The sequence below is a fragment of the Citrus sinensis genome, chromosome 8 (genome assembly GCF_022201045.2).
Source record: "Citrus sinensis cultivar Valencia sweet orange chromosome 8, DVS_A1.0, whole genome shotgun sequence".
Taxonomy (NCBI): Eukaryota; Viridiplantae; Streptophyta; class Magnoliopsida; order Sapindales; family Rutaceae; genus Citrus; species Citrus sinensis.
The window spans coordinates 789,149-805,221 of record NC_068563.1 but is presented as its reverse complement, the minus strand read 5'-3'; the positions used below and the strand labels follow the sequence as shown (position 1 = coordinate 805,221).

At 31.7% G+C, this 16,073-nt stretch overlaps 1 protein-coding gene across 1 annotated transcript; it reads right to left on the bottom strand.

Moving 5' to 3' along the window:
- Positions 1 to 1,963: 1,963 nt before the first annotated feature.
- On the bottom strand, positions 1,964 to 6,101 carry LOC102616048 (probable protein phosphatase 2C 60). Its single transcript, XM_006486628.4, has 5 exons — positions 5,672 to 6,101; positions 4,665 to 5,096; positions 4,095 to 4,462; positions 3,030 to 3,266; positions 1,964 to 2,457 (listed from the first exon to the last, which is right to left on the bottom strand). Exons 2-5 carry the CDS (start codon positions 4,981 to 4,983, stop codon positions 2,188 to 2,190), a joined length of 1,194 nt encoding a protein of 397 aa, XP_006486691.2. The 5' UTR covers positions 4,984 to 5,096; positions 5,672 to 6,101; the 3' UTR covers positions 1,964 to 2,187.
- Between the last annotated feature and the right edge of the window lie 9,972 nt (positions 6,102 to 16,073).

Genomic DNA, 16,073 nt, shown 5'->3' with positions numbered 1-16,073 from the left:
GGGTAACAAAACCATAAATAAAAAGCTTGATATAATGCTATGGAAATATAAAAGTTTAGCAAAAAAAAAAAGAGAGAAAAATCCGCAAATAATTCACAAGTTCACAACTATGATCGTCCAACTATTATAGCATTATTAAGTCTAACACTTCTATTTTCACTTACCGTAGAAAAATCATAAATTTTAAAACTTCTTTTTATTGCTTACCTTTTAAACTAGGTACTTTATCGAAAAATTCGAAATGCCAATAACAAAAACTTAAATTATAACAAAAAAAATAAAAGAAATTCTATCAAACATTGTGAAGACAATGTACTAAACTCTGCACTCTAATTATCTATATTTGATTATATAGAACAATGATTTAATATGCACAATTACACGCATTTTAAATTATTATTAATAGAGCTATGATTTGTGAGTCTGCGACTATAATAGGTGTAGAAAAAGATTAAAAAAAAAAGTTTATCATCTCTTTCTCTTCCATTTTTTTTATTTTCCTCATTTTTCTATCCACTTAACATTTTTTCCATTTTACATATCACCCCTGTAACTATGCATTTTAAACTGAAATGGATCAACCTTTCAGGAAAAGGAGGGGAAAAAAAAAAGGGAAATGGATCAAAGGCTTTGTCCAAAATGCATCACAATTAAAAATAACTACTAAATTTTGTGTTTGTGGCCTTGTGGGATTTTCAAGAAGGTCCCTTAGCTAGTGTTTATAATGTGCATCATTGTCTTCAACTGAGTCCTTGTACCTTAAAGCACAGTGGTGAGTGGTGACTGATCACTGATAAATTGTTATGGCATGGAGAACTGAGCCATTTTTAAAGGCTTAAAAGAGAGTTTCAATAATTAAAAAAAAAATGACCAAAACATGCAACATACCAAAAGAGCACTGTGGGTTACTGAGAATATGCCTCAGCCTGACAAAGCCTGAGAAAAAGAACTCTTTTTATTTATTTTTTTTTTTTTACTCCTCCTCCTCGTAAATCCCCACCTCCTCTTTTTCCAATATTCAATTTTGAAAAAAAAAAATAGTTTTTTGTCTCAAAGATTGTACTGATGTAGTGATGTGTGAGCTACTGCTATGGGTAGTGAGCAAAATTTATTGACTCTATATGCATGGCCATATATGGGTGCTTCGATTTGCAAAATGTCTTCAATTGATTGGAGAAACTGGCTATGGAGCTAATTACATTAGTCCGTTTGAATGTTGCTAAGCCCAACAAAAGCAAAATAAACAATTTTTTTTTTTTTCAAATTACAGCGTAATGTTTGATTAGTGTTAGACCTCTTCAGATTACCATCTCATGCTTCTGTCCTTACGTTGAACAATGAAATGACAAGTCAAAGACATGCATCAATCATAAGGTTGAAGGTCTTATTAGGCTTGTTCAAGCATTAGCCATTTGAACAAGTAAACAAGTTTGATTACTTGACTTCGAAAGTTACCGGTCCAACTTTGATATGTTCTTCCTTGGTCATGAAGTTGGACAATGAAGAAACGAGAGAGTTTATTCAAATGGAAAACAGATTCTTATCATTTACAATTCTGCAATGCATTACCCTTCAAGGCCTCACCTCATCTCACCAGAAAAAAATTGCAGAAATGCAAGAGCTGTATGAAACATTCGCAGATGATGTGTATTAATCATGTAACGCGAGGTGAGTTTCTTCTGGCTTGAAACTTTGATGCTGCAAGTAAAAACATAATGACAAAAAAAAAACCAAATGTTCAAATGTTCACCTTTGACCACAGCCTTACACGTTTCATGATAACTGGCCGTGTCTGCACATAAAAAGCTGTCTGAAACCAACTCATGATTGTAAATTCCTCCGTGTTATCATATATAACCTCTAAAGCGGTAAACAAGCAAGCAAGAAGAACACTTGATACGATTGGTTGTACACTTTACAACTCGAATGTTGAAGTGCAGATGCCAAAATAAGGGGCAGAATGTAACAACTATAATAATTGTCAATTTATACTCCTCTTCTCCAGTTCTTTCAAAGTTCTAGGGCACAGAAGCTAAATGCAAGTATCAGTCCTCAGTGTAAAAAGTTACAGTGTACATTAAAGAATTGAAGGCTTGCTCCTCTTATCGCTTCTGGAAGCTACCTGCTGGTATTCACACAAGAGAATGATACAATACAACATATAGAGACGTGAGATACATAATCATATCAGGTACCACCAGTTTCTGTTGGCATAGTGCAAGGAGCTAACGTGTTATGGGGCAAGGTGATCCCACCCCCTCTCACCGATACATTCGGGGACTTGACTGAGCTAGCCCTACTCACGAGGCTCGAGTCAAGAAACACAACTATTACTGTGATGTCATCGTGGAAATGCCGGCGGACGCCACGGTCTATCTTCTTCAAGTCAGAATATCTCATTTCTCTCTTTTTTGCTGCTTCTTGTAAAGCAGCTTTCACAAGCCTCCTTGCACTTCCCTGCATGAAGGTTAGAAAATGAAAATTAGTTTTCATCTCAAATTTGTATTTGTTCCAGTTCCTACAATCACTTATACTATCAGCTTCATGCCTATGTTTATGACGGCATTTATTCCGAATTCATACAATAGTATGCAAAGAAATAAGACCACAGAAAAATAATAAAAGTATAAAACCATGTATAAGAATAAGATTCTAACAGAAGGTAGATCAGCCTAAACTAAAAACTGGTCTCATTTTATTTTGCCATTGCCGTCTTCTCATAAAATATTTTGAGAAAACAAATATATTTATGGTAAATGAGTTGCAGTAAGAGTAGTCAAAACAAAAACCCTAACCAAAATAATCTAAAGTATCAGCCAGCACCAAATAGTTAGATTCATAAAAGGACCATCCTCATGGGGTTTATGGCTCTGCCAGGGATGTACAACAAATCAAGATAGGTTCTAAGATCTAAAGACAACCATAAACTTCATACAGTTTAAACTACAGGATATAGTGACGTGAGCAAAGTCATTACTTTCTAACTAATTTAGGTATTCAGATTTTTTGGCATAGAATATGTATCTTACACTCTGTGGATGATTTTGAACTATATCAACTGCTTCTTGATTACTTAGGTGTTCCCAGAGCCCATCAGATGCAAATATTACAAATTGATCATGTGGTTGCAGCTGGTGCACTGAAATTGATGGATCTGCACTCAAAATAGGCCTTTTTATGGGTTCACGAAGACGAAACTTAATGTATAAAGGCTCCCGGTTGAACTCAGCCTTCTTCAGATATACATCACCAATTGATCTGGAAACCTGAAAGGTCACAGATTGTTACCATCAGCCAAAAGACCAAAAGTGAAATACTGCATCAAAAGAAAAGCATGCAACAAGGATACTAAATTAAGTTTGAGAAATAAATCCATGATTATGATGAACATCATGATATTGTAGCTAGTCAATTGTTTAGATATTGCAAAAGTTACTGAACATTTTAATTCAGTATTTATAAAAGTTTCCATCAATGACACTATAAAGTAACTTTGCATCAATGACACTATAAAGTAACTGTCGACTTCATCTCTGACCATGAAAATATTGATCCACTTACATCTAATATGAGGGAATCTGTTTGGGCTAGAGGTGGAAACCTTTTATCTTAACCATACCTGATCATACTTATGACCCCATAAATCCAAATGAACCAATTCTTATAGCCCTTTGGAACTATCATTTTATAGGAAATTATTCTCCATTACCTTCATTTAACTTTATGCTCTTTCTACCCAGTATATTTCTCCTTTTCTTTACCCGATAAAATACACTTTTTTTTTCAAGTAATATTCTTTTTCATCCCTTCACTTGGCTACCATTGGGACCCTGGATAATATGCCAGGAAAAGGGAACTGCAAATCATTGCAAATCAAACAGAAGTCGAAGATAAGCAAGCAAACAGCATAGAAAACTCGAGTCCTCTAATTTTACTTGATGTTTTTGATTATCAAAGGCCAGAATACAGAAATATCATGAACTGGAGAATATTGCAACATATAGAAACTGAGAAGTTATAGCACAAATTATAAATATCCAAGCTTTCAGAAAAACTATTGCACATGACCATTTTCTGCACAGAGACAGACTTACCTGTATGAGGCCCTTTACACGCCATACATTATGCTTTAAAACTACAATCTGGGAGTCATCAGGGTGCAAAGCTTGCAGCTCCTGTCTCACAGATTCTATGCACGCATTGTGCTCTGTTGAAAGTTGAATGGCCAACACTTCCCCAGTTGCCTTCACGACTCTCCCCAAAACAGCACGGGAATCACCAAGGTTGGCTATGTAAAGTGTTCCACCACAAATAACTCCAACGAGGCAGCATGATCCAACTGCTGCAATTTGTGGTTTCATAGGCCACTGTTTAGTAACAAGAGACATAAACCCTTCCTCTGTTGCTTGATATGCTTTCCTAATCACGTCCGCTGACATTGACTGCTGGTCCGAAGTAAATCCTGACGTAACATAAAAACAAGGAACAATAAAAGGTTAGAGAATAGATCTCAAATACCAAAAGACAATTGAAAAACGCATATTCCTTCCACAATTATTAAACCGCATTAAAGTAGTGTTCAACAACAAAATAAATTTTAAAACCACAAAGCTCCTTTTATACCAGAAATAAATATAGAAAATTTTGAAATTGAAGTCACTTACTCTTGAGATGTTGAAAGAGGTGATCGTTGATATAGCGCGATGTCTCAGGTCCTCCATGACCATCATAGACACCAACAAAGGTACCATATGGCCCAAACTCGTGAGTGCTCAGACTCCCTGACTCCACTTGGCTTTGATCCTCAAGTAAATTATTGGCCTGAACTACAGCCATTGAGAACTCACCACTTACATGATGTCCACTATCTTTGTACCACAATAAGCCATCTTGACGACCCACAGAATCCGAATTCGAGTGAACATATCGATCGGACCTTGGCCGAAAACAGGCCCTCAAAAGGTTCATTAACTCCGATAACATCCCTCATCTCATCCAGACAACCCTCGGAATTCTCCACATCTAATAGCCTCTCTAAACAACACTGCTCAAATATTCCAGCTGTTATGTATATGCTTCTCTACTTCTCAAACACTCTACAGCCACAACATCAATCAACAACAAGATACACAGAATTAATGCTTGCGCAATAAGGATTCAACACTTCTTTAACCTAAAATTCCTCTACTTCCCAACACAGTAATAATTATAACACGATACTACTAATCAACTGTGAACTGTACGCAGTATGTACATAAAGAAATAACAGCAAGAACTAAAGTACACGCAAAGTAACAATGATGTAATTAGAAACTAACAGATCAAAGAAAGGATGTAAAGAAGCTCCCTTCGCAGATATTTTCAGTTGTGAATTACACCAAAATGATATCAAAGTCATCAACTCTTTTCTTGAAATAGAAACAGCCAATGAACACATACACAGCCGCTAATAATGAAAAAATCAAACAAAAACACAACTTTGAAAAATAAAATGGTCAAAGCCCCCACTTTTTTACTTCAAAATATCAAAGCTATTGATACAATCCAGAAAGTCTACCATTTCACATTGAACAAGTGAAAACCAAAACAAATTTCAGAAATCCCCACGAGCTCATTGATCATAAAAACTTCCAACTTTTTTCAACTACCAGAAAGAAAAATGAAAGCTTACCCTTAGTTTGACTAAATATCTCAAGGTTGATGAACAAGAGAGAAGGGGGATCTAAAAAGGACAAACTTTCATGTGGGTATCATTCAAATCATTAGATCTATGGATCAATCAAATCAGGAGAGAAAAACTGAAGATGGGTTCGACTTGTTTTTGAGTCCAACAACACAAAGGAGCTTCTCTTTTTTTTTTTCCTCCCGGAAAATTTATGTGCAGAATTGGATGAAACAAATGAAAACTGAAAAGGGTCTTTCTATGTAAAAAGCTTAGCAGACAAGACCAATAAAGGAGCAACAATGGAGAGCTTGAAGCCAGCAAAGCAAAGGTCCAGTTCTGGGCTCCACAAACACCATTGGGCAATAGAGAGAGAAAGTAGAGATAGACAGAGAAAATACACAAGAGTCAATGAGATGGAGTTATTTTGGACAATGATATGATGATATTGTGCGCTGTAACTTCTTTTTACACAAATGGGGGTGTTGCATGAAATAAGGTTCGTGTAGCCACACGTGGACCAATCAATATTTTACACTGTTCTCTTCCAATCTGAATTATTACACTGATTACAGAACAGAGATCTAGCTGCAACCTTGTAAGGTTTCTTAGATACAAATTAGTTCATAATTTGCTGTAATAACAAAATTTTCAAATTTGTGCATTTCAAATTGAAAATACTACAAGGCTAATAAATAATAAAATAATCATTAATTTGTTTTTTTGTCGGCAGTGGAGACTTATCTAAGTACACACTTTAGGGTTAGGCACATATTTAGACTTACTTATAATGAGTCAAATTTGATAATTTACTTCAAAATATTTTTATAAGAAAATGAAGATGCATGAACGCGGTTTATCACCCAACTCTCTTTTCTAAAATAAAATAAATTACATAATAAATGTTTATATACAAATAACAATTACTTGTTAAAAACCATTTTAAGTTGTGATAGTAACTGATACAAGATAGAACATAAATTATTATTAAGATGTTGTTTCATTGGTATAAGATTTTATTAACATGTTTATATAATTTATTAATAGATTACGGTTCTGTTTTGAGATTGGGGTGTTGTATTTTTTAAATTACAGTCGTCGTGAAAAAAAATTATAATTATATAATAAAAATTAATATTTTATGTAGTAAATATAATTTTTAAATAATAGTTTTGATAAAATTAATAAAGATATAATAGATTTTTCATCATACAAATATAAAATCAAATCAACTTAATTTCTAAATTACAGCAGTTAGTATTTATCAAATACTTTATTATTGTATTTTTTAAGATATAATTACCTAACTTCAAAGAGCTTGGAATCTTCTTAGGTTAGCTTTAGCTTATTGAATGAATTACAAATTCCAAGTCAATATAAATATTGAGTAACAATAATGTTATCAGTCAATTGATGATATTATTAAAATTATTACCAAAGGACCATGCTAAACAGCTCATATGGAGCTTTTTTGTATTTGGACATATCCATGAGCCGCCGACTTTTTATGAGCTACTCTTAAATCGTTCCCAACCTTCCTATATCTTTCTTTTCTTTCAAATTTATTTTTTCCAAATTTTCGAAAGTGATTTTTTTTAGCTTTATTATACAAAGTTGTTGTTCTTTCATGGCATTAGAAGAAAATTTAAAAAATAATTAATGGATGGATTTTTTTTGTAGTATTTTTATAATTAACAACTTAACAAGTATTAATTTTAACTATGTTAAGAAAGTAACTTTAAAGACGAGTAGTTTTTAAGTAGTTTTATTTGACTGATTGTCGGTATCTAAATTTTAAGAAAGGTGATTGTCAACATAGATCTTCTTGTTTTCAAAGATCTAAATTTTTTTTTAAATAATTTAAAAATTGACTTTATCTAAATTTTGTTTTCTATTTTGGGGATTAAATTTCATTAAAGAAAGAGAACATTTTGGAACTCTAACTGTTACCAGAGTTTAAATTTAATGATATTAATTAATTGAGATATATCGAAGAAAATCGAGAATATTGGATAATTAACTTCCCAAATTTGCTTTGAAGGAAACATAGAAGGTTAAAAAAAATCATTTAAAGGAAGTAATAAATGGAAAAGAAAACTAGAACATTATAGAGAGTTTAGATCCTTTAATCCAACTATAGACACTTTAAAGTCGTGTAAGCTCGTATCAGCAGAGAAGATTCAAATTCATCAAAATTAATCCATCTAGTAAAAGAATATTGGGTAAAAATATTCTTCTAGTAACTAATAAAATTCTTTGAATTTGGCCAATGGCACTGTCATATGATTAGGCAAAACGAAGATATGTGGGTACGATCACAACTGTACAATGTTTGGTCTTCAATGGAGGGATTGTAAGGTCCATGTCAAAGGGTTGCTCGTATTCTCCTCAATGAAAAGATGGTATAGTTGTAGCCAACGTGAACCTGAAAATCTCACATTCTTTGTCCTCTAGAAGCTGCATATTTTGCACAATACATGTGCCTTTTAATTATGTGGTATGCAAATCAACTGTAGAATTCTTGCCGGGTGCCCGACATCTCAATCTCCTTCAATCATACTGTTAGGAGGAGTTCGTTTCTTGATGTTCGATATACATGAAAATTATTTTCAAGATATTAGACATGGGGTGCGTTTCATATTGAGGTTGGGCAGCTGTAAAAGTTACAGCACTAAAGTATTTAATAAATACTAGTTGTTGTAACTTAGAAGCTATATTGATATGATTTTTTACTTGTATAATGAAAATTTTATTATATTTTGAATAATTTTGTCAAAATTATTATTTAAAATTTATATTTACTATATATTATTAACTTTTGTTTTATAGTTACAGTTTTTTTTTCCACAGTAACAGTAGCTTTTGAGTTACAGCACCTCAATCCCAAACAAGACTGTGGAGACATTTGCGTATTTTATTATAGAAATTTGAAGCTAGTTAAACAATATATTGTCTACCTTTTAAATTTATGTTTCGAACTATTTAAACACGTGCACTAGGTGTCAATAAATTTTAGACATCTACTTTCAAATTCGCATTTAAAAGAAAAAAAAAATGATAGCGATGCTGGCTTGTGAATGAAACTATTTGATATAAAACAGCTAAGTTTTACAGTAAATGAAGATTGTGATATGGAGATAGAGTGGATACAAAACCCATTTTGTTTCATGTGTGAAGCAGTACTGATGATTTTGATTTTCTTCTTTACTTCATATGTTATGTTAGGTCTTGAAAAAAAGCGAAAATTTTGGATATGATGGTCTTGTAACGTTGAAAATTAAGGCAGCGCATTCATAGCATGTTTTATGATGGGGACTTATAATTGTCAATTTTGGAATTTCAAAATAATAATAATTGCCAATAGTTGGGTATATTTTACTTTCTTCAAATTCTTGTCCTTGCTCCAGTAAAATTGGGCTGTTCTTCATCACCACACATTGTTTATGGATTATGATAGGTCTATTCATAATTTTTTACAACAGTGAGGATGGAATTATTTGGGAGGCCGAAGAAAAAAAAGAATTGCACAGAGTCCTTTCATTTCCTTAGCTTTATCCTTAAGGTTAATGCCATCTTGTCAACAGCTGAAGTTGTGGATCATACTCCATTTTTTTCCCTTTCTTTTTAGCTACTGGCAACACTACAACAATGGACTTGGCCCCAAGACTACCTTGAGTTAGAAGAAAGGATCATATATACTACTCGCTTGATTTAGTCGGAAAAATTGCTAAGCTTATAAATTATGCATATATATATATATGAATGGAGTTAAAATTGTTGGTTTAGCAAGGCAACACTATGTGACAATTCTACTCACTATAACAAATTTTTTATTCTAATCACTGTTTGAGAAAAGGAACTTAGATATGCTCCTATTCTTAGTCTTTATCTTCCTGATCTTCATCTTCTTCTGCTTTAACCAATGACCCCATTGTGCTTGAGATGAATGTATTATCTATGCTTTTTTTTTTCTTCTTTGGACGTCGCTTGTTGTATAATATATTGATACTGTGACAGGCATGATTCATGAAAGAAAATAATGAACAGATAAAGTTGGATAAAGGGAAGAGGAGATATGTCCCTTTACCTAACGTTTTCAATGTAATGTATCCGTCGTCCAACTCAGAATCTCTTATAAAAATTAATTGGATTTGATATATTTCTCATTCTGTTGAAAGCTATTTCACAAAGCTTCTGCATTGTGATTGCATCTGCAACCAGAAACCGAAAAAATGAAAAAAGACACGGCACTGGAGGGGGCACAAACAAAATAGTACAATTTTTGCATTATTATTCTTGGCGTTCTTTGAACTTGCCGCGTGAATAGGAAAAAAAATATAGTGGGTATAGAAATTAAAATGCAAATAATTCCAGAACAGCCAGAAGCAAAAAAATAGAAAGGCCAACAGCAAGCTTGCAAAATAATTTGGGGACTGACTTGAATTTTGGGTCCTACTTCCGATTTCTATGCCACAAGACATATGAGTACAATGATCTTTGGGACCATCATGGAACTATATGATTCTTTGAAAAAAAAATTGCTGATAAATTTATTATGGATTTAATGGGTTTCTTGTTTGGATCTCATATAATCTTCATTTGGTTTTATTTTTTTAAGGGAAATTATCAATCGTATACCCTTAGTTGACTCCATTATTAAATTTACTACAATACTTTCAGGGTATATCAGTCTTCCACCTTAAGTTGACAAAATGTATATGTCGTAGGGATGGCAATGGGGAGGGGAGGGGAGGGGACCGATCTCCCCGTACCCATCCCCGATATTTTGCGTATGTCCCCATCCCCTCCCCGTCCCCGTCAGAATTACTTAAGAGAATCTTCATCCCCTCCCCGCATAATAACAGGGGATCCCCGAGGGTCCCCGATCCCCGAATAACTAATGCATTTTTTTTTCGATTTTTGAGTTAATCATATTAAAATAAAAAATTCAAATAAAAGTAAAGTTCGAAATATATCTTACATTAATATCTATTACAAAAGTCATATATATTAAATTAGTAAGTAACGCAACATGCAAGGAATACAAACTTCTTTTACAAACTATTATGAACAAATTAATAGTCTAATACAAAATTGTTATAAATAAAATCGAATTTAGATTCAAAATTAACTTTTTCAATGGTGGCGTGGGCACTTTATAAATGTGGACTATTCCCTTTACAACACAATAGTTAAATCAGAGCAAATCAAGAGTAAATATTAGATTAGATTAGATTAGATTAGATATTAAAATTGTGATTCGCTATGGGCAATTATAACATCTAAAAATAAATAAAAATAGATTTAAGTTTAAAATATTTAAAGAATATTAAAATAAAATAAAATGTTTGGCTAATAGAATCTACTTGGTCTTTTTAATGTCCTAAATAAAAATTTAGGACTTTAATTAGTTAATTAGGCCTAAAAGTTTAATAATATAAATATTTTGATATTTTTTATTTTTACCAATATTTATAATTTAAATTTTATTATTTATTTACTAGTAATTTTAAAAAATTAAAATTAAATTAAAAATTAAAATGGGGAAATGGGTAGGGGATGGGGATTCCACCGCATCTCCGTCCCCTCCCCGAATAAGAAATTGGGTATGAAATTATTCACATACCCTCCCCGAATGGGGAAAATCCCCAAAGATACCCGTCCCCGTGAGAATTTTTGCCATCCCTAATATGTCTCAAACCCTTATTCTCAAACATTGTAAGTATAAGGGTTCTCCCACTGGACCAAAGACCCATTGGTTGTTGATTGGCTATCTTTAATTTGTGATTTTTTTCTCTTTGAATTTTTTGCTATCATTTTCATGTTTAACTGTGAGTAAAACTCTAATTAGAATTTTCTTTGATATTAAAAAAAAAAAAAAAGTCCCAGCCTAAAAATGTTCATAAATTTAGAAATCTACAGGAAACTGAATAAAACAGAAAAAGATTATCATCACAATCGTATGCGGGCAAATGCCATATCCCAAACGGTTCGATTCATTGCTTTCTAGTGGGTAAGGAGTCATAAATCAAAATAAGATTGCCAAAGGTTCAGAACAAGAGCTAGATCACATAGGGCTTCATAATTGAAGAACAAGAGTGTTAAAAAAAAAAAAAAAAAAGAAGGTTCAGCCTGCCAAATCTCAACCACTAGAAAGATCCACAATTCGGATAATGTGGTTCAACTCAAATCTTACGAAAAGTCATGTCTCAGATGAAAACAATGTACTTGGTACTATTGGTTGTGAAACATTTATTGGAAATGGACCCCGTAATAAATATGTTTAAATTATTACTTGAATTGTTGTATTTCGTGTCCTTTAGATAATTAAAGTTGTGAACATATATACCTCAGTTAAAGCCTCCCTCTGAAAGTTGAAAATATTTATCGGGAATTCTGTGATTAGTATGTATTTTTCTACTTGGGTCTTTTAAATTTTGACCTAATTAGAAATAAATTAATTTGTGGATGGAACTTAAGGAACGTGCAAGATGACCTTGTATAATTTATTAATTAAAACAAATGTGTAACATAGGTTTTATTTGGGGTCATAGGGATTCGGGTTACTTTCTTCTTTTTGTTGCCACATTGACCACAGACTTAGAAATTTATTAGCCTAATTATGTAATACGTGTATAAAAAAAAAGTAATTAATTGAGAAAGCTAAGTTTTGAGCTCGTTTCATGTGAAAAGCCAAAAAGGAAGACAAAAATTCAAACAGTTGAGAATGATGTATGATACGATGCATAATGTTTGCTGAAGTGGGAATTTCATTAGGCGGAATTTGTTTTTTGTTTCTTAAAATGAAAATGAAGGAAAAAAAAAAAATTCAGTCAAAATACTTGACATATTGCATGACATATTGAATCGCAGATTTGAATCAGGAAAGACGCCATGGATCTAAAACGTAGGTCCAATTTTGAATTTCAAAAATGATTTGCTTTGACACTTGAGCATCTCATCTCAGCTCTGCAATGGTTAATGAGGAATTAAGTCATCGGTGAATTAATAAGCTGATGAATTTAATTTCTTTCTGTCACTCTTTCAGAAATTTCAAGCCTTGAAAATTCAATACTACGACTGGTTTGGAAGTTTGAATCTTTTGATAGTGATTTCGGTCTTTCAGAAAACTATTTCAGAAAATTAAGTAATGCTTATGTTGTATTTTAGTTGGCATTGTCGGTTTAACTTTGTTAAGAATTTAGATCTATTTTGACAAGTTTAGACAAATTAAAATCCTAAATAAAAATGATTGTCTTAATTAATTAATTCAGAAATCATTGTTCACAGATTAGTATTGATGCGATACTGTTCAAATTACTATTTATATGATATTGTTTATACAGTAGGTATATACATATTATTTACCGTCACTGTTCATACAATAATGCATAAGAGTAACTGTTTATAGGCACTATTCATTGTACCTATTTTATCGCACTATTTGTGTACTGTTCATTCACCATAAATCTATCAAATAACAATAGATTGCATAAAATAAAGCACACATATGACTTTTACGTGGTCTGAATCACAATCTTACATTTATGAGCTCATGCCCACACGTTAAGCAGTTCACTGAGTAGTGAAAAGATTATAATCTATTGAAATCTTACATAACTTCAGACTCCCTCTTACTCTTGTCGCAACCTTATTAAATCTAAATTAGTCGAACTTACTTAGTAAGCCCACTCATCTTTAATTGTATTTACTGCTTCCTTGAGATCCCTTTAATACAACAAACAACCCTTCATTTATGAGAGGCCAAGGTAATCATAAAGATAGTCTAATGAAAGACTTGAAGATTAAAATTTCATAAATATATGAAACATCGTATGCTATCAGGTAGGGTTTCTTTTTGTTCTATGTGTTGCTCGCTTCTTTGAAGTAAAATACGATATGTCTTCTGCAGCCATCAAAGTGTGAAATACTTCCCTTTATATTCTATAAATACTTAATACACTTACCGATATATTAATTTTCTTTATTTGGAACTCTTAGATATGTAATCCTCATGTTCATGCTAATTTGCTTCTTTATGCCTCCAAAAATATTCTCCAATATTTCCTATAATCTAATCTAATAGATGCCAAGATTAGAAAAATTTTAGGAAGAAATAAATTACAATATTATTGATACAATAATGCTAATAATAAAAATCCTAAGAAGCCGGTAAAAATTCTTGTAGTGGTAAGAAAAATTTGGAGTTTGTATCCCATTTATATAAGTGAAAATAAAATTTATAATTTCTATTTGTGCAAATACTATTTAAAATGTTTATATGTAATGCCATCTTGAAAATTGTCTTTAGGAGTTATGGTCGAGCGATTTTTAAACAGTTTGTTTTACTCAGTCACTTGTTTTAAATTTTTCTTTATAGTTAGTCTCTTAAGTTCGAATTTTAGAAGATATAAAGATTAAAAAATTAGTTTAAAATTTACCTACCCCTTGTATCTTAAAAAGAAAGAAAGAAAGCCACATTGAAAGTTACAGATTGAAAATTGAGAACAATACGACGTGATGAATGAAATTATTTTAAAATTTTATCCATGGATGCACCTTAGTGTCAATTGCTATCATGTGCACTTCTTGTCAGAAAATGCTAATGACAAATTTTTTAGGAGGATTAAGCCAAAAATGGTTTTACATTAAGACAATGTGAAACTATGTAAATGTTTGGTTATTGCAAGGTGAAGAGTCATTATCTCTCTCTTTCAAAGTCATTAGTTTTTGTGGGCATGCGCCGAGAATGTGAATGTGATACTATCTAAAACTAAGTAAATGTCATAGTTTAAAACAAACGAAATGGATGGGTGATGGTGTAATTATCTATGATTGGAGTCTTATGAAATTAGGTTAACTTTACATCATTTTGACCACTTTGATTTTGAAGTTTGAATGAAACCAAGTGTGCATCTGACAGTCTGACACCCGTTGGACCAAAAATATTCACTCATCTTCTAGACTCTAGTTATATAATATTCCCAAATCACTCTAGTTAGGTATCGAAGTGAATCTCATCCAAAGTTTGAGGCATATTCAGTGGAGAATTCCATGTAACAACCACATTGTCTCTCATAAATACTGTGGGCTCATTCTCCATTAATAATTAAAAAATTTAGTTATCTTATGCTTAATGTAGTTAGTGGCAAAGAACCTATAAAGTTTGTAATTAAATATATTATTAATTAGGTATTGAAAGCTCAATTGAGAGTAATGGTCTAGATCATGTGAATCTTTTAATTTTTGTCGCTAAAATGAACAATGAATTGCAACACGAAATTAAATGGGGTTTAACATCTATATCTATATATCTATATAAAGTTGGGACTTGAGGAGGTGATGTGGCATCACAATTTCTCTTCTTTGTATATTCTCTATTATCTAATAAATAGAGAATTTTTCTTTTAGATTTGGCTTTTTATCTTCTCATAATTAATTTGATTGTTATTATATAATAACAATTATGTAAAGAGTTTAATGAGGCATATTCTTTGTAATGAATATCAAATGGGGAGTGTTATGAATTTATTAAAATAAATATAAATGTTCATAACATATATCTCTTAGTCTCCCCACTATCTCCCATTAGCAACCTTTAACTTCCCTATAACTCCCACTATCTCACAAGAAATTATAATCCATAATTTTTCATTAATTTCATGGAGTGATTATGTAACTATAAAAGGAGAGCTCATCTTTTTGTTTTGTACACACACAATTGGAATGAATAAAATCACTCTATAATATATTCTCTCATTTTATTCTTTATTTTGCGTTACTTCTTTATTTGTATTGCTAGCTAATAGCTTTTTTTTAATTTTTATAAGGCTGCCTCATTTTTAAAAAAAAATCAATTCTTATTTTTTATCAGTTTCATCAAGTGTAAAGTAAGAAAAAAAGATAATACTAAATTATTTTTTCAAAGTCGCGTGAAACGCGGGTCTATTTTCTAGTATATATATAAAGGTGGGACTTGAGGAGGTGATGTGGCATCACCATATCTCTTCATCTCATATTCTCTATTATCTAATAAATTGGTTGAAATTAAAAAAATAATTACATTACAAAATATTAAAATAGAAAATAATTATTAGATTATAAATGATTACATGTCTTTTCCTCTTTCTATTTAAATTCAACAATATGTAACCATTAATAATAATTAATTATAAGTCTTCAAACATTAATTTATTTTATTATGCCAACAATTAAACTTTAGTGGCTTAAAATACATCAATTAATTAATATTAATATATGAAGGAATGTTCCTTCATCTTCCCTCAACAATGCATCTTCCCTCAACAATGCTATTAGAGCCTAATTTTAATGTCATAATCCCATATTTAATTATTCAATCTTTTGTTTAGTGTATTTTGGCTTCTTCAAACTCCATAAACATTAAATATTT